This window comes from Gymnoscopelus microlampas, assembly GCF_963454915.1.
Source record: "Gymnoscopelus microlampas genome assembly, chromosome: 10".
Lineage (NCBI taxonomy): Eukaryota > Metazoa > Chordata > Actinopteri > Myctophiformes > Myctophidae > Gymnoscopelus > Gymnoscopelus microlampas.
Window position 1 is genome coordinate 41,976,489 of NC_139947.1, and position 23,041 is coordinate 41,999,529.

At 40.8% G+C, this 23,041-nt stretch overlaps 2 protein-coding genes across 4 annotated transcripts in view; one reads left to right on the top strand and one right to left on the bottom strand.

The window, feature by feature from the left end:
- Nucleotides 1–21,869, bottom strand: part of rapgef3 (Rap guanine nucleotide exchange factor (GEF) 3) — a 32,558-nt gene extending 10,689 nt beyond the window's left edge. Inside the window, exons 1-10 of one of the 3 annotated variants that reach the window (XM_084068100.1) lie at nt 21,770–21,869; nt 18,055–18,131; nt 12,352–12,396; nt 6,265–6,371; nt 6,047–6,168; nt 3,828–4,005; nt 2,797–2,881; nt 1,521–1,581; nt 461–537; nt 148–294 (exon numbers count right to left, since the gene is read on the bottom strand). In XM_084068100.1, coding sequence (XP_083924226.1) covers nt 148–294; nt 461–537; nt 1,521–1,581; nt 2,797–2,881; nt 3,828–4,005; nt 6,047–6,168; nt 6,265–6,371; nt 12,352–12,396; nt 18,055–18,131; nt 21,770–21,788 — 918 coding nt within the window. In that variant the 5' untranslated portion in view covers nt 21,789–21,869. Of the gene's footprint in view, nt 1–147; nt 295–460; nt 538–1,520; nt 1,582–2,796; nt 2,882–3,827; nt 4,006–6,046; nt 6,169–6,264; nt 6,372–12,351; nt 12,397–16,191; nt 16,573–18,054; nt 18,132–21,769 lie in introns of those variants that run through there. The other 2 variants (XM_084068102.1, XM_084068101.1) reach the window with 2 other exon arrangements.
- Nucleotides 1–23,041, top strand: part of csrnp2 (cysteine-serine-rich nuclear protein 2) — a 352,543-nt gene that overhangs the window by 99,978 nt on the left and 229,524 nt on the right. The window lies entirely within an intron of this gene.

Sequence of the window (23,041 nt, forward strand, 5' to 3'; positions counted from 1 at the left end):
GTAATGGTTTACAACAGCATGCAAAAGCAGCTGGGCTTTTGCTAATTCTGTGACCGTAGCTGGCTTGGGAAAACATTTGGTTCTGCACATACTGTAACAGTATGTTATAATACTCGATATCTTGAGAAAAGAGGTGATCTGATTTACCTTTAGGATGCGTATAAAGTCCTGTTTGTCAACTCGGAGGAAGTGGCAGTTGTCTTCTCTCAGGATGATAGTGGCAGCACGCGGGGCGTCATTCAGCAGAGCTAGTTGTCCAAAGTCCTCACCCTCATGGAGAGTTGTAACTAGCCCCTACACATTGAATACAATGTAGCGGGGTTGATGTAAGAGCACAATGATGTGGCTGTGTGAATATGGTCAGTTGTCAAGTAAAAGACTGATCAATTCATGTTTTATATTTTTCAAGAATTTGGAGCACGGCATGTTTTTGTTTTGGTAAACTTGTTTACTATATTACCTTGCCATGTGTGATCACGTTGACAGAGCCTTTCCAGATAATGTACCAGGATGTGCCTTTGTCCCCTTGACTAAACACTGAAATGACACATAAAGATAAGCATGAAACTAATAACAATCTGAATACCCTCCCCAGCACAACCAGCATTTAAATGTCAAAATCATCACGTTCTCCTGGAAACGTGATCTTCATGTCATTTTCATGATTTTGCATAAACAAGGCAAAATGGGAAGAATTCGATGAGCGTAAAAGATGCATTACTTCTAGACCTGTCAAGAATACAAAAGGAATGCTCACACACGCATAACAAAAGGAATGTCCACAGAGGTTTGGCAGATCAAAAAAACAAACAAAAACTGAGTATATTTTCTTCACTTCCTCCTACTGTATTCTCTGGTTTATTTATTTGTAAATATATAAATTGTATCTTGCTGTTCTCTAGTGATTAACCATGATGTTCTTTAACATTAGATTATACTGTATAGAAGTTCACATTTGTCACATGTCTGTGTGTGAGCCCTGTAACATGTGTATGATCCTCTGATTGACTATCTTGTCCCTATAAATAGGACACAGGTGTGTGTCTTTCCTCTTCATGTCAGACTGAGGATGGTTTTCGCATACGAAACATGTATCTCCACCTTTACACTTATTATTTTGGTTGCACTCTTTGTTCACTATGGATCATCATGCATCTGACAAACCTCTGTGGACATTCCTTTTGTTATGTTAATAGTGTGCGAGCATTCCTTTTGTATTCTTGATAATTTGTTTTGGCTAATGCACCTGACTGGAAATCAACCAAACTGACCAAAGTAATCCGTCTTTGATGTGTAACTATTCCATTTGGATCACAAAGATTAGAAAACCAAATGTGTTGTCTGATGTGGCATGCATAAGATGTTAGTAGAACTCCTCAAGCGTTGTAATTGTACGTGTGTGTGTGTGTGTGTGTGTGTGTGTGTGTGTGTGTGTGTGTGTGTGTGTGTGTGTGTGTGTGTGTGTGTGTGTGTGTGTGTGTGTGTGTGTGTTAAAATGCCCACAAAGCTGTGACACTCACAGACTGTTCCTGCCTTGGCATGTGACTCAAACACCAGCACCGCTGCCAGCTCCTTGCGCACCTACAGACACAACACAATGGACTTAGATTGGATCATCCCTGTTTCTGTCATAGGATAGGCAGGGTAAAACAGTAGTAGTTTCAGAATGAATGGTTTGGTTTTGATTAAAGTAATCCAGTACAAGTACCAAATGTAGTCTTAACAATAATTGGCAGTCATATATGCTATCTTATATCTTATATGAATGATCATGTTAACATTTGTTTATGGGTGGATGGTGGGTGGGCGTCACAAACGTTTATGACAAATGACACCGATTTGATTGGCCAAATCCGTTCACAAATGTAACTTCCGGATTTGATTGGCCAAGCTTTGTGTGACATACTGCTCTGATCAGCACTACTAGATTAGAACATCTAGTGCTTCAATCGCAGATAAGTCATTGCAAAATAATTACGAAATGACAATATTATTACGGGTCTGTGGGTTTTATAAATACTTAACCAATGAAAAGCATTAATAAGTGCTTGTAACTAAATAATAACTACATTTGACCCATTGGAACACAGGTTTTTTTTCCCATTTCCTGAAAAGTAACGTTTTTGGACATCCAGTGACGATACAAGAAATATTTGTGGTTGATCTTCAAGTCAATTTAATAGCCATCTTATTAACCACTTAAACTCTATATACATCATTGACAGGAGTCCCCTTTTGGCCTATACTTAGTCCCCTCATTTTTTCCCTCTACATCCAAATCCCTGCCAAAAATAGCCTATCTAAGGCAAGCTCACAATGCGTTGATTTACGATACATTGTGAGCTTGAAGATCTGCTATTTCAATGTTCTATTTATGACATGCCCAGAAAAGGGATGCTAAGTTTCATGCGGTTAAGCATACACATTAGCTTTGCCCTATTTTTTGTAAATCAATCAATCAATCAATCAATCAATATACTTGGCGGTCGTCTTTATCAAACGCAGCTATGATTCAGATGAAATGCAAAAGAATTGCAGTGACTGCTGGTTTATTGATTTAAGTAAATTCCTTCTGTGTTAACCACTTTCAACCTGGCATCCCCATTTTGGCCATAGGCAAAAAAAAATCTAAATTATCCAAAATAGCAATAATAGCCGACCAACAAGCTCTCAATGCACTGCATCACGACACATTGTGAGCTTGTAGATTGGCTATTTCCGCTGTTCATTATACGCTGAAGTATATAGGGCATAAGTGGTTAATTTTACTCTGCAAATGTAAAAATGCTGACTTACTGAGGAAGAGAGGTGAGAAGCAGCCTTGACATGGAGCAGCTCTTCATAGATGACCTCCAGGTCCTCGGCACTCCTCTGACTTGGACTGTACATGGGAAAAACAACAACACACAAAAGCTGCATTCAGTTGTTTGTGGAGGACAGTTAACCTTCCAAAGGGAACCTTCAACCGTTTAGCAGCCTTGGAAAAAGGGGAACCCCTATAACAGGGGTCGGCAACAGGCGGCCCGCGGGCCGAAATTGGCCCCCCAGAAATAATATATATATTTTTTTTTTAGAAAAATATTTTTCTTTTTTTTTATGTTAATGTTCACATTGTTGGTGCCATCAGTCACATATTAGTAAAGATACAGTATGAATGATTTACTGAAAAGTGTTATAAAAAAAGTATTAAAAATTAATGTTAAAATAATTATAAATACTTATTTCATAGAACCTGAACCCACTTTTGAAATCATGCACTCATAAACACGATGCATTTTAAAGGATTTATAACATTTTATAGCTAGATTAGAGGAAAATGGAGAAGAAAAAAAAAAATCACCAGAAAAATCGCCTGTGCTGATATTTAAACCGGAAAAAATGTTGATTTATATTGGTCAAACAGAACCGAATTAGACCCAAATTAGACCCGAATTAGACCGAGTTAGACCCGAATTAGACCCGAAAAATTGCGCGCGCGTGCATGTTCGCGGGGAGGCCCGGCCCTCGATGGAATGTCTGGGAGTGATATTGGCCCTAGGCTTATCTCAGTTGCCTACCCCTGCCCTATAAGAACTATTCATACGCTATATATTATTGTATTTGGACAGAAATCTGACAAGGCTAGATATAAAGAAACTCTTAGAGGATATTAACAATGCTCCCCTAATTTTCTTTTATTAATTCAAATTCTTCATTATGTTCCTCTCTAGTAATGAGTTCGGTTGAGATTTTTTTGGAACCCCCTCAAGGACCCCTGGGGGTCCCCGTACCCCACTTAAAGAACCCCTGATCTCAGTCGTCACACAGGAACAGTATACAATTCTGACCATTTGCGTAGAATCATCGTGAGAAGAGCATCAGGGCCAATCTGAGACAGCAGTGACAGGGCTTCCTGGAGCTCATCCTCAGAGTCCTTCTCATTGGTCGTGTGGCTCAGGCCAAACTCTGAGTCCAGGAAGCGGTAGAACTGGGTGTCCTTATCATGGAAGTTCAACTCTTGTTTCACTTGATGGTGGGAAGGAAATACATGGGAGATTTAAATTCAACCAAGACTGTAAACTGGAATAAGTCCTGGAATAAGGAAAACGCAAGTAAATGTATGAACAGAGAGAATATGTTACAGTAATTGTAGCAAGAAGGGTAATATGGGAAATTTCCCACATTTCCCAACAGACCGGGAAATGTCTAACCTGGCTCCGCCAGATGGAAGAAGCTTGCTTCACATACCGCCCCCATCTGGCGGAGTCAGGTTAGGAAATGTCTACGTTTCCTGAGAAATGTCTACATTTCCTGAGAAATGACAACATAGACATTTCCCAGGAGACCGGGAGATGTGGGAAAAATCAACATAATGCTATTCCACTGTAGGTCTCACAATCAATCACTGTGTTTTCACTTTTGCCTACAAAATAATGAACTCATTTCTCGTTAAACAGGTCTCTCTTGTGCCGAATCATGTTTTTCCAGTGATTTTGAAGCGAGAAATTTGTTCATGACAGGGATGGGTGAGCGTTCAACGTGCTGCGCATGTGCAATTTCAAAACAGGTGAATCTATTCAGTCCACCACGACGTGGCAATTTGCACAGCTTGCTTGTCGTCGAGTGCGGCCTTAAGGGTCATGTCGTCCCTGTTATGGGGACCGTGTGCCTGCCCTGAGCAGCCGTCACGCACACTCGCTGTTGGCCCGCCTGCCTTGTTTTGAAGTGGTGTCAAAAGTCATGCATATAAAAAACATTCTTTATTCTGTTGAGAGTGAAACAAAACAAGTCCCCCCTTCACTCCCGGTCCATCCAGTATAACACTAACCACCTCAGAGCATTCTGACGGACCCCTCTCTGGTGGATGTCAGTGTGTCACCGACAGTATGTGTACAGCATGTTCCCGCATTTCCGTTTTCTATTGATGGAAAAACGAATGCCAGTGAATTGAAACCCATTTAGAGTGATGCTCTTCCTACTATGGTGAAATGGTCTCTTCTCAGATACCCATCAAAAGGGCATTACAGTGTACCCATCAAAAGGGCATTACAGTGTACCCATCAAAGGGGCATTACAGTGTGTACCCATCAAAAGGGCATGAGCGGTTACTAAAAGCTATTTGGCAGTCACTGAATGGTTCGCTGCGGCAAAGTGTAAGTACAGTATGGCATTTCACATTCAGTTAATAGATGTCAACCTAATTCAGCATGTTTTGGTAAATTCTTGAAGCAATGTTAATGTGTGTTTACCAAATGTGGAACTTGACTATTTTCCCTTTCTACTACTATCAATAACAGTCACTCTGTTTGGTAGAAAGGGAAGAAAATGGTTTCATTTTGCCGTGTGGCTGAAGGCTATGCCTGTACATTTGTATGAAGTGGAGTTTTCTCGTCTTTTTGACCATTCAACTGAACTTCACATTCACCCATTCACACACAACGGCAGAACACGCACATATTACGTGTTACACACATGGTACACATTCACACACAGGTGGAGGCAACCTGAATCGGGAGCAGTTAGGTTCTGTGTCTTTAAGGATACTTGGCACACAGCTAGGAGGAGCCAGTGATACCGGGGATCAAACAGGGAAGCTTCTGACTCCCAAATAGCCATTGTACCTCCTGAGACACTGCCACTCTTGTATCTATCTACAGTATGTCCATCCCCTCAAGAGTAAACCAGTCAATGTTCATGCCGCTACGTGCATGATATCACTATACAGAAACACCATCGGGCAGCGTGAACAGTCTTCACAACCACAAAATGCCTGTGGATATGAAAGTGAAACTTTCATGTCCACATATATCCTTCTGTTCTTGTGGAGCACTATAGATGAAGTATTTACTGTATCACTATTGTGTCACTATTTCCATTTGGCCAAAGGAGACATTGACCGTCACCACACTAGGACCAACACACAAGCAGCCGTTCTGTCAATGCTAGTACAATGCGACTGAACACTGCATTGTGATTTGTGTGGGTTTGTTCACAAACTACCCACATGGCATGGTGACTTACTATCCATAGCTAAGAAAAGAAACACCTTAAATATGCCTTTTCTTACCATGAACAATGATTCCTTCATCCACCAAGACTTGCCACATTCCAACAGCCTGGCTCCTTGTCTGGAAGCCTTCGTTTAGCTTCATTAGCCAATCAGCAAGTTCCTTCCCTGAGCAACACTGTCTTTAAAGGGGAGAGGGAGAGTACGTACATTTACAATCAACATTACGTTCATGGTTCAATATGGACAAAGACACAGCACTAGTGTAGGTACAGTACCTGTATGTTTTGAGGTGATACTTTCTGTCTCGGATCAGACTGCGGTTTCGTTCCATCAAGGCACTGTACACCGCCCTTGCAGCCTTCAGAATACGTTCTGACAGAAACTGTTATAGGAGAAAGAGAAGCAAACATTGCAACAAAGACTATATCATAAATGCATAGACTGCAATGGCCCTTATTTGCAGACCTTTTTTTACTACTGCATGTTGTGGAAATGAAGGGAGCTTAACATGAGTGGATACAGTATGTAACAGATGGTCTTGTTTACTGAGAGAAACAGTGTCTGTGGCAGACAGAAGTTAGTATAAGAAAGAAACGGGTTCATAGTGTGTGTCAGAGAGCGCTCGTGTTTCTTTGCATTTCCCCTCAGAGGGAAACGCACTGTGGTATCGTGTGATGCCACATACGTCTACCGTGTGAGTGGAGAGTTTTGTGGAGGTTGGAGTGTACTGTGACGTGTGTGGGAGGCAGGATGGTGAGAAAGTGTTATTAAGAACGCCTGTGCTAAACTCCCACTCTTTAGCTGCACTCCCGTCCTCCACAATGCAGTAACTGGCTGGTACAAGTTGGCAAGGACGATTTTCTTTTCAGAATATTTTCACTAGATTGCTTCTGAACTCATCTTGGTATTCCTTTGCGGCCTAGCCTGCCCTCTCACACGTCTCACGGACACCCCACACCCTGCTTGGAAACCCAAAAAGGGTGTGCAGAACAACACAAGTGGAATGTACGAATCTGTATCAGCTACTGATCCAGGAACAATATTTATATAATACAACGGAGAACATGCCGAATGTGTTGCTGAGCAGCCACTATCCTACTTCCTGCCTTTTAGCGTGGAATCCCGTTTGTATTGATTGATTGATTGAACATTTTATTAGGCAAAAGAATGTAAAACAACACAGTTACATTTATAATACTTTTGTCTAAAAGGTCCGACCAAAAAAGTCCTTGCGGATCCCTTTTGTAAGCGATAAAACGGTTGACAAAACTACAACACATATATTTAATTAATTGACCACATAAACCCCAGCAATAGACCTAGTAGTATAGACCCCCGGGGGTCTATACTACTTAAACCCAATATACGTCATTGACTGGAGTGGTCAATGACGTATGTTGGGTTTAAGTGGTTAATTAATGATTGACTGTGGTAGACCTCATGTTTCTATCTCTCCCTCTTTCTTTGCCTTTGCTTATTTCTCTTCCTCACAATCTTGTGATTTACAAGGGACTCCGACAGTGTCCTGTTTGTTCTTTGCTGTCCCCCTCTCAGCAGTGTTATTAGTCAAAGCGATGGTCTCAACGATGCACAGCTCTGGTTCCATGCTGTTCTCAGAGTGGGGAAAAGCCCAGTGGCAGAAACTCCCATAAGCTTTCCCTCCATAAGCAGCATGTCTTATGAGTCAGTCTGTCATGATGAAGATATTGGCTGGTGAAGCTAACCTATGACTCGTCTGTTGACCCTCAGCAACCTGGGAGTCTCACACAGTCTGACCCAGGCAATAAACTATGTGCGCTTTCACTCAAGCTGGGAGCAAATGAAACAGGACACAAGCATACATGATCAAAGGTCACAGAGCTACTGATTATAATCTATAAAGTGTCCAGACCTATCTACAACAGTACACCCTTCAACCTATCGCATGCACGCACACATGAACGCAGACACACACAGTTATAGTTATTCTTATTGTTATTCCACTGTCCTGTTCCCAAGACCTGACATGTACAGATAACATCTGAACTGTGAATGTCCCCAGACACCAGCTGTGCCTCATGAAAGTTATGTTGTGCCCTGCTGCCTCCCTTCCCATTCTCAGGGGATGGGTTAGACTCCCAGAAGGGGTCACCAGTATTCCCAGGGGCATGTTTTCTCCCCCGTTGCCCCCTCAACCTCCATTCTCAGGCATGTCGGCGCTAAACCTGAAATATGGAGCTCAACATGCATCAATCTTCAACAGCTGGTGCTACTGCTGGGAGGACGCAAAGTTCTGCATCCTGACCCAGTCTTTATTACAAACTACATACATATTTTAAATATAATTCACACAGAACATACCATTAAAATGTAAAACTATGCCTACAACACAGCAGAGATGTAACTCAAAAGCTCTATTCTGTGATTCCCTTGTCCACTGTTCACCACCTGTGGTATACTACTGTACTGTAGATTGTTCATTGTCTGTATGTGTGCCACCTAATCATAGTTATCTACAGACTATAGTCCATGTGTTGAGCAGCTAGGCTAATTGTTCTGAGTCAGGTTACAAAGCAAACAGTACGTTCGCACAGGTGTGCCAGTCAATGACACAGAGTACAATACACACTGACTTAGACTGAGCCCATCGTGACCCATATTCACCATATATGAGTGTATTTCCGTAGTTGTGTCCTCCTAGTCAGATTTGTTGAACTTGACTTTATTTCACTCTCGCAAACTTTATGTTCTAGTCTGTATTTGATGTTTGTGTGGTTTGCTTACAGTACATGTAAATGTGGGGTGGAATTATGACGAATACAATTCTCCGATATACAGTTTGGGGGTGATTTTTCCTTTGTGGGTGAAGCTGTCACTCTCTCCCTTTCTGTCTCTCACTCGCTTGTCATTCAGCGACCTCGGTGGGCTCCGCTTTGTGGCGTGAGAAAAGACTACAGGTGGGTTGACTCCCCCTCTTTCTGTTTCCGTCCTTTGGGTTGACTCCCCCTCTCTCTGTTTCCGTCCTTACACTACACTACTCTGTGAAATATAGAGTTCATTTAACTCTGAGAGTGTAAAAATAGGCCCGAGCTAAATGAACACTGGATTATTGACTGTGTATCATTCAATATGGAAGGAGAGTGACTTTTACCTTTGAGAAAGTTGTTTATGCAACTCTAACTTTGAGATCTCTCGTGTAGTTACAGTAGGTCAGGTCAGGTGGCTACTTGATTATTACACTGCTTCTTCGAATTCTCAATACTGATTGGTTAACCATGCCAGTCTGTGGTCAGTTATTTCTCAGTAAAAGACACCTTGCTCAACTACAAACCCTTCACTATCAGCTCATTCACAACACATATTGCAACTGCAGAATCTATTAGTGGAAGCAATTAAATCCATCCAAATGCCATTTTGCGTTTTCTTCAAAACACACTTTTACCTACTACTGTACAGATTTAGTCCAAAGGTCACACACATTGGTATGATCTCTGGAGTCATGTGATCAAGATGAATCAGTCAGATTTTTCATAATTCCATTCCCATTGGCTATGATTGATTTCCAAAGTTTGCGGGCCCTTCCCCTGGGTAGCCCACCCGACCTGGCATAGATCTTTGCTCCAAGGAGCACACTTTTCCAGTTTTCTTTGCACTAGACGAGGTGCAAAACACACTAACTGCAGTCCTTAACCTCCAAAGTAAACTGCAAATAAAACACACTCAGCTTTGAAATCTCTATATGAAAACGGGTCACTTCTCCGGGACAAGCACGCTTGTGACGCAAAATAAAAACTTCATATCAAGTAGTACAGTTCAACAGCTTATCAGCCTTGCCTGTGATCAAATATGATCAAGACCTCTCACATTGCATGTTTGCTTTGCTAACTGTACGTTAACACCGAACTGTGTTTCATTTGTCGGCAGTGCAACAGGAGCTCCATGGGCTGAAGTTATTAAAATTCATCCATCTCATGGAACGCTGTCAGGATGCAAGATTAGAAACTGCTACTGTGGGTGTCTCCGGCCAACTCTTGCTAAGCAACCAAACAAAGCACAGACATTTTTGAATAAAGCAAGACCCTATGAAGACCTGCCTCCTGCAGTCTCTCTTTCTCCCTTTAAAGTCTTTATCTCCATTCTCCTTTTCCAAACACAAAAGTACACTCAAAAAACCTCTACAAAAACCTTTAGAAATTAAGAGCATCCCTCTCTGCTGACTAGAACATTTACATAATGTCCTATGCCTCTCGGTATTGAGGAAATAGGAGATAGAGCTGAATCTTTCTTTAAAGAGATTAAATATATTTGAAAATACATTATTAATGCTGCTCTCCCTCTGTTCCACTTTCTCTCTCTCTCTCTCTCTCTCTCTCTCTCTCTCTCTCTCTCTCTCTCTCTCTCTCTCTCTCTCCTCTTCTCTCTCTCCTCCTGTCTGCCTCTTTTGATGGTTTGGGGGAGTCTGCAAAACCCTGTCAGAGATCTCGTTTTCCATGTCAAACCCTGTTATCAGAGTCTTAAAAGTTATTTCCTCTGCGGGTCATTCAAGGAGCTGAGATAAAGGAGTATGAGAGGGCTGGGCTGGGTTGAGTGAGGAAGGGTCAGGGTCAATTAGGTGTAGACCCTGGAGTGCCCTTTAGACTGCTTGACTGCCTGCTCTGCCAGGAATGTGTTTTTTTACTTGGCTTGAGTAGTACTGGTGGCTATTATGACAACAGAAGAACAAGTTCAGCAGTTTGAGAGGATGCAAGCGCTGCACGGTGAATGGTCAGCAGACACCACACTGCCATGGGACAGAGAGAACTAGGCTCAAACTGCATGAACCTGAACCCTAGCGTCCCTATTCTGGGCATGTCAAAACAGGCGAAATAGGCAAAATGGGCAAACATTTTGCGAAAATAGCAGATCTACAAGCTTGTGGGCTTTTAGATTGGCTATTTTCACTGTAGACAAGTAAATAGGGGTTTAAAGTCATACTGCTCAACATAAATTTGAATAGTCTTTTTGGAGACTCGTAGCTCCGTTGTCATTACAGCGTTTGTCTATACGGAAGTACCGCTCAAAAAAGAATGCTGCAGGCCAGAGTCCTAGCGCCCGAGGATATCATGGAGTTATTAAAGTTATTTATTAATGTTAAAATATATAAATAAATTTTTGGTACATCTCTGGTGCCTTTGTCATCTGCATTTTGTTTAAAAGTGTTTAGAGAAGTTGTCAAAATACACAATTATGTGGAATGGTTATTGTGAAGAATATACCAATGAAAACGTGTGTGTGTGTGGGGGTGTGTGTGTGTGTGTGTGCGCGGCTATTTTTGGCAAAGAGATTTGGTGTACAGTAGCCAACTCAGGTCCAGTTGACTAGTCTAGATTGGTTTAAAATGGTTACGAAGGTAAACGGGACACGTGTTTTTTATGTGCATTTCAGTTCATTGTTGATGGTTATCATCATAGTCTAATTGACAGAGAAAATTCCCCTTACTATGGAGTATGGATGGACCCCCCCCGTTACTACAATTCCCTTGATGCATTTCACAGGCAAGCATTGAACTGGCACGCCCCATACAGTCTATTGTTGCCTTATTAATGATTAATGAACCTGATTAATATTTTGTGAAATCAGAATAGTTGTTTTTAGGACAATGTCACAGCCACTGAGGTTATCAGCTAAAAAACAGAAGCAAGAAAGGGTTGTAGTTTTCACATTCACTGATTTTACTCCAATCAATGACGTCACTGGAGTAGACATTTCAGAGACACCCAGAATATTTCTCAGTTTGATAGCGACAGCTTCCCTTTAAGCAATCAAGCCCTATTTTATACTTCGTCCTAAGCCCGTGTCGACAACAGTGAAATTAGCCGACTTATGCGTTGTGAGCATGTCATCTTTTGCAAATTTTAACTTTAATGACAACTCCAAAATATCTTTCTAGAATATCTTGATACAAACGTCATCATGATGCTGATGCAAATGATGTAATGCAACTTCAGATGTGTGTAAAATGGCATGGAGTTCACAATGTCCCATGACTGAAGGTCATTACACACCAGGAGCGATGCTCAGGTTACATTTGTTCACTCTCAGGATTTGCCTGTGTAGGTTCAAGGTTCCTGCTATCAAGAAGCGAGTCCATAAAAACATGTCTCCACTGCTGTTTTTATTTTATTTTTGTTTTGTTTTCGTAAGTTTGTATCTCTGATTGGGCCTTAAAGTGATACAAAAGAATTGACATCCCTCGTCTGACATTGTGTATCTCAGCAGACTGACCACCAGAAGCAAAAACAACACTATGACATAAGAACTTTAGCAAGCTGTGGGAAGGTCATGTACCACTGTACGGGTCAGTAGTTTGTGCAGCTCACAATGTCCATGTTACACATACACACCTGCTTCATGGTGTTCTTTGAATCCAGGGTCTCTGGCAGGGGGGTCTAAAGAGAGAAAACAAAGTCTGATAAATCATCAAGGCTTTTATAATGAAATTAGCCATATAACTTGCTTTGCTCAACAGAACTGGCCGGACCGGTTGTTCAGTACAATCTCACGGGAAGAGAGATAGTGTTTGCCTCTGTGTAGCAGATATGTCCAAGCTGGAATATCCAGATAGAGATATAGATTGTTTGTTTTTCACTTCAAGTCTGTTTTTCTTTTGTCTTATCCTTGCCTGTAATATTTACTTGGATGTCAGACTGTGTAATGCAGTGGAATAACACATGAAGTACATACTAGTGCCACTGCCATACACTTTGATGTGGGAAGGAGTTGGTTTAAATATTCAGGCTCTCCTTTCAAACAAATGTCTTCGGAGTGCGCTACAGCAGTGGTTCTCTTTTGACCTATAGTCTGGACCACTACCTCTCCATAACAAAATGTATATATGTAGTATATAAGAATGCATATCACATCATTTCTATGTTATTGTTTTATTAATATTTAACATTAATGAATTGAAAGTGCTTAACTTATACTTAGTTGTACGCACTGGTGTTGAACACTGAAAATAGCTGATCTACGAGCACACTATTTTCGGTGCATGGCACCGCGCGCAACCACACTGGGCAAGACCTAGGCGGTTGAGTGTCTAAACGGAAATACCGAAATTTGGCGGAAGTACCGCCCTGCAAGGAAATGACGTTGACGCTTTACAAATCTGTTTACATTCTCCATGAATGAAACGAGTGTTATGATTGGTCGAAAAAGATTGGTTCCGGGGGAAATACGTACAACGGAAGTCCCGCCCCCTACATACACTCTCTGCCTTTGGTCGTGACCAGGCTTTTCTCTTCGCAGATGAGTAAAGCTGGGAACGAGGCTAGTGCGCAACAAAGTAGCCTATATCAAGGACATAACAGTAATCATTTCATAAGTAAAATGTGATGGACTGAAATATTTAAACATTATTTAAATATATGTTTGATACATTTAACAAAGGTACAATATATTTAAACATTTTAAAAGATTTTTCCATGGACCACTTGTAAGTAGTATGCCATGGACCACTAGTGGTCCATCGATCACTAGTTGAGAAACGGTGTGCTACAGCACTGAGTATCACAGGTCCGACTCTGATATGGTTTGGCCCCATTTGGACTTCCTCTTTTTGCTGTCTATTTATCTACAACTCTTTTATGACTACCGTCCCTGTTTTCCCAAGTTGACTGCTTCCTATGGCCAGTAGAGGTGTCAGAAAAGGTGCAGCGGTCTTCTGCTAGAAGATTCCTGCAGCAGAGCAGATCTGGTTAATGCGAGGGCCTTTTGTGTTTTGCTTGGAGCCCCCAGAGACTAAAGCAGTGTATTTTCACTGTGCCAGTGTGCTGTTGCAAGCTCAGGTGACGAGGACAAAAGATTTATGGCACGTGATGTTAGTATCTGTTGTGTGGTAAATGTGTGTCTCTGTGGTATGTTTGTTTATGATGTACAGGTATTGTTTGAAGAGAATAACAGGAAGGTTTAATCATGCAAAAGAATCACACAAAATGGCTGACATTTCTAAGTAGCTGGCTGTCATTATTGGAGAATTGTTATTGCCTACTCGATACTTATATATACGTATTCAATTAATATGTACACATTGTTTCTTTTTTCTATCCCAGCATGCTTTGTTCACAGCATGGCTCCCCACCCAGCCCTTTCTGTTGACAGAGTAAATTCAGTATGCTTGGTCTATTGTGCAGCTAGTCATGTCACATGATCTTAACCTGAGTGGTACGCTGCCCTTGTTTTTAACTTTAGCTCCAGTAATAAATAGAAAATACCCCTTCAGTACCCATTGCAAGTATGCCTCCATCTGTCTTGTAGAATCATCTTACAGAATTGAAAGCCTGAAATTAAAATGTAATCTGTTTTGTTGTTTTATACTTCAGTTCAGACAGAGACCAGTGAGACAAAGGTGGCTAAAATGTGATGTGTAGAAGGGTCAGTCTAATGTGGCATAATTAGGATGATGTGTGCCCCATTGAGTGGAGAAACAAAACAATGTAGACAGGCAGTCATTATGAGGACCCTATGTGAATGTGAGGCATTTAGTTCTGCTTTATCTCTATGTCTCAGCACCTCGCCACTGGTATGAGGACAGAGAGAAAGTGCCATGGCATCCCCTAATGACTGTAAAATGACCCATAGCTTTCTCCTTGTTGGTATCTGAATGCATGTGTTCAGCAGCCAGATCCTCAGTGTGGAGCCGCTTTAATTGTCAATCTTGCATGCCAATGAGTAACAGATACATTGAAGACCAGAGACATTTTTGGGAAGAATGGATCTTTGCCAGTGAGCCTTTCTCAAGACAAAAAAAAGAAAAGAAGCATAATTGCAACACGTTTTTTTTTTAAAGCAGATCTCTTTATCTCATTGCCTTACCATAATTATAAAAAGCATATTTCCCCAGGCATGGCAAAGATGATCCTGTGTGCTACGTAGATTAAGATGTCATATGTATCTTCCAGGATTATTATTCCGACCTGCATCTGGTAACTGGGAGCGTTGCCCGATTCTCAAGCTGTGCCATTTAATAATTTGTGCAAAACATTACATTCACTTTGTTTTGATAATACAGTGATGGTAAACATTTTATAGTGTACTTTCTAAATGATTCAGGTAGGAATGGGAGATAATACAGTCCTGTCACAGTTGCAAAGACATGCTGTTTATTGCTGCTAAAGAACGGTTTAATGATACTTTAAATATCATAAAAGTTGACATTGACCAGTTTTTATTACAGCAGTTTCATTTTATAGAGATTTAACATATGCTTTAGACTACCATACTGTATGTCCGCATTTAACAGATTTACAGTAAATATTTTTGGTTAGTGGCTTGACCTATTGAATACTAGCTATTGAATTAGCTATAACTCTAACTAAATTTAGACGATAAGAGCTCCATTCTGTGTCTTCCGGTGACCTGGAAACAAAAGACTCCCCTTTGTGCATTTTGAACTGTGTGTAAACTGAGTTGGGGGGGGGGGGGGGTGAAGGTGAACAATAAACAATAAACAATGCACTATTTATAACTTTGGTTTGATACAAACTTTGGTTGCACTTTGCTACCTTCCTGTGCACCCACACCCAAATGGTTAGACAATAGTGAAACTTTTCTTGGCATTCTTGAGATGTTTTGGGGATGTTAGTTGTGTCATATTGAAAATCATTTGTTTAATAGCCCCCTCCCCATGTCCTATTGACACACACTGTATATTCTCTGACTAGGTCCTACAACTGACGTTAATTTACCAGTTTCAGTTAAAGGCTGCAGAACAATATAGATGCTATCTCCCCAGATCTTGTGCTGAAGGGTGGCTGATATGTTTAGAACAACCATGGCGGGTTTTAAAGATTTCTAAGCCCTTATTCAAGACTAGAAAATGCAACCACCCCAAAAAGTAATAGATAATGTCCTATTCTCATCATCACTAAATGTATTTTTTTATATTCTGACTCACCCATCGTTTTGCCATTTACATTGTTTCTGCTGTAAATTCAAGAATATGAAAGAGAATGTAGAAAATACCTTCTTTTTAAATTACTTAGGCCTTCAAGAATTCCACATTAAGGGGGCAATGATGGTAACTAGCGGATGACAGTCACCATCTTCATCAAAACGATCAACATCACCATGAATCAGGATTATAGGCTACAGTCTACAGCTGTCTAATTAGCTTGTCTATAAATAGTAGATACAACATTCTAGTGATTCTACAACGGGTTTATAACTGTAGTAATCGTGCGTACCCAGCTGATGCCTCGTATAGATGGAGTCTCCACGGAACAGCGGTCCGGGAAAACTTGGTAGTTATGACTTCGAAACAGATGCATCTTCTATTGGATCAGAACGAATAACTTTCCCAGGTATAGTATAGATGATGATCCACAGACGAAGTCAGCGCGTCCACACACTGTTACTAGAACGTCGCATACCGATAGTGAAACGTTCACATTTCCCTTGCATTTCATAGACTACATGACGTCCGCACAGTTTAATCGGGATCTCCTCCTGGAGGAATGTTTTGCGTCTCTTCTTCTCCATACAAAACCATAACCTGTTGTTAATGTTACCTCCTCGCACAACGTTGCTTGTGTGAGGACGATCTGCCGGTGTGAACTTCAGCCATGCCTCTCAGCACAGGCGCACATTGTTGTTGAAGTGCGTGTTGAGCGCACCTCTTCACCTCGGCTTTTTTTGGCAAGAAACTCCAGTCATTAAAAGCGGCTTCCTCAGATCATTTGACTGGTCAGTTAAATGGGTCTAATTCTCAGTGGTGTAAAGTAACTAAGTACATTTACTCAAGCACTGGACTTATAAGTGTAAAAAACCTAAACTTTGGCTGCTTGAAAATAGCTGATCTACAACACAGGTGTTGTAAGTTATGTTGTAAATCTGCTATTTTCAAAAGATTTTAATACATTTCAGTCAGACATATGATAACTTGTGACAGGACACTTTGCATAATGAGTACTTTTACTTTTAGTATTTTGAGTATATTTTGATGCCAATACTTTTGTACTAGACTTAAGTAAATTGTGATTACCGGACTTTTGCATTGCAGTATTGATGTTTTTACTTAAGTAAACATTGAGAGTACTTTTTCTACCCCTGCTCATTCTGGTTGACTAACATTGATGTCATGCGTGGCCTACATGGTTTAAAAAATAAGAGTGTTTTGGAAATCAAAAATGTTAACGAAATTGTATAGGCGTATTTTACTAGCTACTGTACACACCTCATGCAAGCTATTTTGATTTTCTGTAGAATAAATAGGCCTAATGACGATTAACCACGTTCAACCTGGTGTTCCTATTTTGGATATGTCATATAGATGGGATGGGACATATGTAGAGCTTGCATAGAGTGATCAAGTATATGTTGGCCTAACCGTAAGTGATACATCAGACCGAATAAAGTGTCAACTTAAAGCAAATATTATATTTTCAGTAGTTTAGTGCAGTCCAGTTGAGAGAGAGAGAGAGAGAGAGAGAGAGAGAGAGAGAGAGAGAGAGAGAGAGAGAGAGAGAGAGAGAGAGAGAGAGAGAGAGAGAGAGAGAGAGAGAGAGAGAGAGAGAGAGAGAGAGAGAGAGAGAGAGAGAGAGAGAGAGAGAGAGAGAGAGAGAGAGAGAGAGAGAGAGCGCTCTATGCCTGCATGTGTACACATTTGACCAAGTGTGCACATGCATGCACACTTATCAGATAGCACAGCTGTCTGGCTGCCCTGCAACGTAGACACATGGGCACACAGATAAACTGTTCTAAGGACAGTCAACAGCCAAGGCATGATGACCACAGAACAGGCACTTGACTGGAGTCGCCCATCACTCAACCACTGATCACTTTAATTTTTTCCCCACAAATATTCAGTTCAATGGCATCTGTTTACCTGTTACACTGGTGTAAAACCTGAGTTTACCTACTGCACACACCTAGCCTATTACTAGTATATTGTATTTTTTCCCAGCGCCCATAAACCAAAAGGCTACAGTGTATATACAGTATCATGATACTGAATAGTATTGTGACATCCAGGTAATGTGTGTGATGGTTCATCTTATTGTTGTGGACTTTCTTTCATTGACTCTATGATTTATAAACAGATGACTTACTTCCTCCATCCCTGCTGTCACCCGCCTGGCTGTATAGAGGAATGGTCTTAATAAGGTTTCCATAGCGTCAGCAGTGTCTGTAGAACATGGAGAATGTTAAAACATGATTAGGTTTTGATGTATATTTTATAGTCTAAGAGCGGCTATACTTAGTTTTCCTGGAAGAGGTTTAAGGAGAAGGGTCCAGTCAAGGTTTTTGTCGTCTGATCATATTTTTATTCAGACCGACCTGGCGGTTGCCAGGTGGCCGGATCAGCAACGCGCCCATTCACATGAAAAGCAACATCATTTATACACAGATTACAACCTGCCCAGTTTCTTTCTTTGTGTGTCATTAATTGGCATGCAGGTAGTCTCGTGGGCCAGATTGTTGCCTCCCACAATGTTCAAATGCTGCCGTCATACATAGCATTGGGAGATAGTGGAATAGTTGTCTGGCTACGCGAGACTAGCATGCAGGTGATCTTAACATTGCTTATACATCACATGGTAAAGATTTCCAGACGTGAGGGAAGAACAGCCCATTTGACTTGGTTTCCCTCCAGCAGCATCTGTGTCCTGCAGGCTGGACATGTTATGTAAGACCTGCTTAGATCCCAGCTATTGTTCCAGCAGTGGGGCTACCCTTCCTGTACAGACCTCAACAAAGTGGAACTGCCATGTCTTTCCACATGAAGTACATTGGCAACTATCATTGTGCTGTCCTGTTTTCTACAAGCAAATGTGCATATTCCTGTTTTTCAGCTCTATGTTGAAAATACTTTGGTGTGCTGCACAGTATTCTGTAAGTCCCTCACACATCTGTTTCATCAACAAAACTCATCCCTCACCTTTTCCTGTTATTTCCATCTTAGATGTGACCATTATAACTCTGGAACTGTATCCTTGTAGTGAGAGTCATGATAGAACATTGGTCATCAAACTCTTTTTTTTGCATCAGTACCCCCTTTCCCTGATTTTTTAATCCAAAGGCCCCCTTTAACCAACTACAACATTATGCTTAGAAAACTACCAGACAAAACCATTTTAGCATAATTATGCTATGAATGAATTCAATTAGGGCCTCCTGAACAGATTTATTTTAAGCTGTGGCCACAGCATTTCAGAAAGTCCAATTTTGATCAATCAATATGTTCAAAATAAAAAAAAAAATATAATAAATAAAACGGCATAACGGCAATTAAGTATTGCTTTGTATTCAATAACAGCTGTGCTAGTTACATTTTGTTTAACACTGTACAGATCAGCACTTTCTAATTTCTTGCGCTTTCTCTGTAGTAACAGCCACACCCCCCTAGGGGTACATGTACAAACACTTAAGGGCCACCAAACTCAGTTCAGCTGCCTATGAATATGTTGCCTCCCAAGTCCCAAATAGCAGCCGAGGCATACTCACAAATCAAGAAATATCCACCATTACTAGAAATAACAACTGCTTACCCAGTTGGACTTCCTTTGGGGTACAGATGGTGTATTTTTTGCCTTGCTGCGTCTGCAGAGGCTTAAAATGCCCCCAAACAAACAAATAAAGAAACAAAAATACAATCTCAAGAAACGGTACAGTAGCTTCACGAAACACCAACCAATGCTCGCTGGCTCTGGTTAGTCTTGTATGGCTCTCTGTCTTTCATGAATGCCTCCCGGGGTGCTGTACTGTCTGTCAATTTAAGAATGTTCATGGTGGAGAAATGCAGTTTTCCTTCTTATGACCGACTCACCCGAGAGAATGTAAACATGTACGTAGGTTGATAAAGAAGAGCACATAGCTGAGATTTATGTGATAGGATCTTGTGACTGTCATTGTGTTCAGTTCAAAGAAGTGGGTTTAGTTTAGATTATTAGTTTTATTTGTATCAGGAACAATGTGCAAAATACATTAATCTCAAGCAAAGAGAAAATATGTTTTGTTGCAGATTTAGATACAGTACTAGCTAGCCTAATTTTCTATTCATTCACTCATACACACACACACAATATGGTACTATATACAAGAGCCATGGAGAACAATCAGGCTTTAGGGTAACTGTAATTAATACTGGGCTACAAAGTATATGAGACTGTCAAGTTACACTGGATGGAACCGAGTTAATCTTATCCTCAGAATGTGAAAAGAAGTCTGAAGTCAGAGTGCTGCACAATAGATAAATACTAATAATTGCTTTTTGGCTGAGAGAACTGGGCAAAAGCTTATTAACACTGATTCTAAAACCAGGGATGGCTTGATGTTAGATTACCTTGGTTTAAGTTGGAGGCAGCTGCAATCATCAAAAATATGGATATCACTGATGAAATATTATAATTCAGCATCACTGATTCTGAACTTGTTTCAAGCACCGTTTAATGCACATGGATCTCCACAAGGCATATTGAAAACAAATGCTGCCCTCTAGTGAGTATACATACAAAAATACTTTTTTGTTACTTTTCAATAAATCCTTTCCATTAGGGAACATGAGAAGTTAAACTACATGGAGATTTTGAAAGTTATTAGAGGCACACATTGAAGGAATGTGTGTGTGTGTGTGTGTGTGTGTGTGTGTGTGTGTGTGTGTGTGTGTGTTTTTTAAGCTTCCCTGAGGCCAGAGAACACATGGTTGGGTAGGTACAACAAATAAAAGTAGCTGCATTACTTATTGTCATTATAGTGGATTACTGCTACAACGCGCCATGGTTCCTATGTCTATTTTGGACGAGTGTGTGCGTGTGCGTGTGCGTGTGCGTGTGCGTGCGTGTGCGCGTTCAATTCTTCAGGGAATGGGAGTGGGATTTCCTGCATCACGCCCATGGAATGGGTTCTTTTTTTGCCAGCTATCTTTGTTGTGTCTGTCCACTGACTGGTCCATTACTCCAATACTCTTAAAAAACACACATGCCAACCACACATATCTATGTACAGTAAATACACATATTCACACACGCACGCACGCACGCACGCACGCACGCACGCACGCACGCACGCACGCACGCACGCACGCACGCACGCACGCACGCACGCACGCACGCACGCACGCACGCACACACACACACACACACACACACACACACACACACACACACACACACACACACACACAAACATCTTCCTTCCTAATGTCTGGAGTGGAGGGGAAAGTGGAGCCAGAAAGGATGACAGATATTTGATTCATATGACCCTACCGGTCACTGGGGAAAGGGAGACCGGTGTTGAAATACAAACAATGTATAAAAAGAGGTATAAAGAGGCAGACAGTGTAATAAATCCTCAGTCCTTTTTTGTCATATCACCTTTACAGCACTACAGCCTGCCCACATGGGCATGACATGTGCCATTAGTTAGCTAGCATACCCTCGTCATATATTCAAAAGGGATAAAAACATAGTATTAACCACTTAACCACAAGAAATATAGATTATTTAAAATAAAATAGCAGATCTACAAGCTCACACTAATATTTTTGCCTATAATGATAGGCAAAAATGTAATGTGAACATTGAGACAACAGGTATACGCTATTATTTAGCCATATTACTGCAACAATATTCTAAAATATCGTAGGCTACAATATTAAAATATGGTTGTATCCATCAGGCATTGGCTTTCCATTTTCCTCAACATTTTTTTTTTTTTTTTACAGCAATCAATACTATGGACAGATGACAAGTATTCATTAGATTTTACACTATTGACCTAGGCTCTTTAGTAGAGTACTGGAATACAAAATAAAACTCCTCTTACTTGAGACCTCCTCTGCCATACTTGAAATATATTCCACTCCTGAGGCTTCTCTGTCTTCTCTTTTAGCCTCTCCTCCTATCCTGTGTATTATTATGTGCCAGATGATGACTGACTCACTGTGTACGAGTTCTAGTGTTTTTAGACACAGCTTCCTGAATCTCTCCAATTGGTGAGATGAGTTGATGAGAGTGCCCTGGGGCAAGGGGTGGGTGAGACAGTGAAATGGTGTGTGCACGCACGTGTGTGTGTGTGTGTGTGTGTGTGTGTGTGTGTGTGTGTGTGTGTGTGTGTGTGTGTGTGTGTGTGTGTGTGTGTGTGTGTGTGTGTGTGTGTGTGTGTGTGTGTGTGTGTGTGTGTGTGTGTGTGCCTGGCTTTGCCTGGCCTACTTGTTGTTAACTAGTTGTACGAACTCTTGTTTTATTTTTGTATTGTTTTATTGGATCTTGTTTAGTCGATACACTTATTTGTTTTAGCTCGTGCTCATTTGATTTTGCCATTTTTGTCTCATCTGTTTAAGAAAGTAGGTAGCTGATATATTGCACTTTTACCTTAGCGCTAGGTATACTCTTGGTTGCTTGTTTTTGCAGGAAATGTACTTAAAACTTCTGGTGATTAGTAGTTTTCGTTCCCTACCTATGTTGAATACACTTATTGTAAGTCGCTTTGGATAAAAGCGTCTGCTAAATGACTGTAATGTAATGTAATGTAATGTAATGTGTGTGTGTGTGTGTTGTGTAAGTAATAGAAAGGATGATGACATAATTAATGTGTAAGTCAGTGAGAGGCTATTTAAATGGGGAATAATAATAGCTTGCCGCTACACTGTAGCTGTCAAAAATTGTGGTGTCTCGTCAGGATATGAGTTTCCTCTGTCACATCCGTGTTAACATCAAAACAACCACACAAGAAACCTTGCCAATGATACTTTGATTGCAGATATACTGTACCCACAGATGTCTGCAACTATTTCTAACTTGTGTTGTATCACACGTTACGGGAAAGGTTTTGTTATGTTTTGTTTTATCATTGATGGGAATATTGATGTGAAAATGAAATTGTACTTGGATTGTGATGTACCTCGACGTCACTGCAAATGAGGTCAACCTCAATGTATTTAAAATCTCATGATTTCTTATTTAAAACGGTTCCTTGGAAATAAATACATAAAAATTGACATTGGACAGCCAGTGGCCATGACCCATGACTATTTCACACAGCAACATGAATGTATAGCCTATGCACATGTATGTCCCATGTCTTTGCTGCTATGGT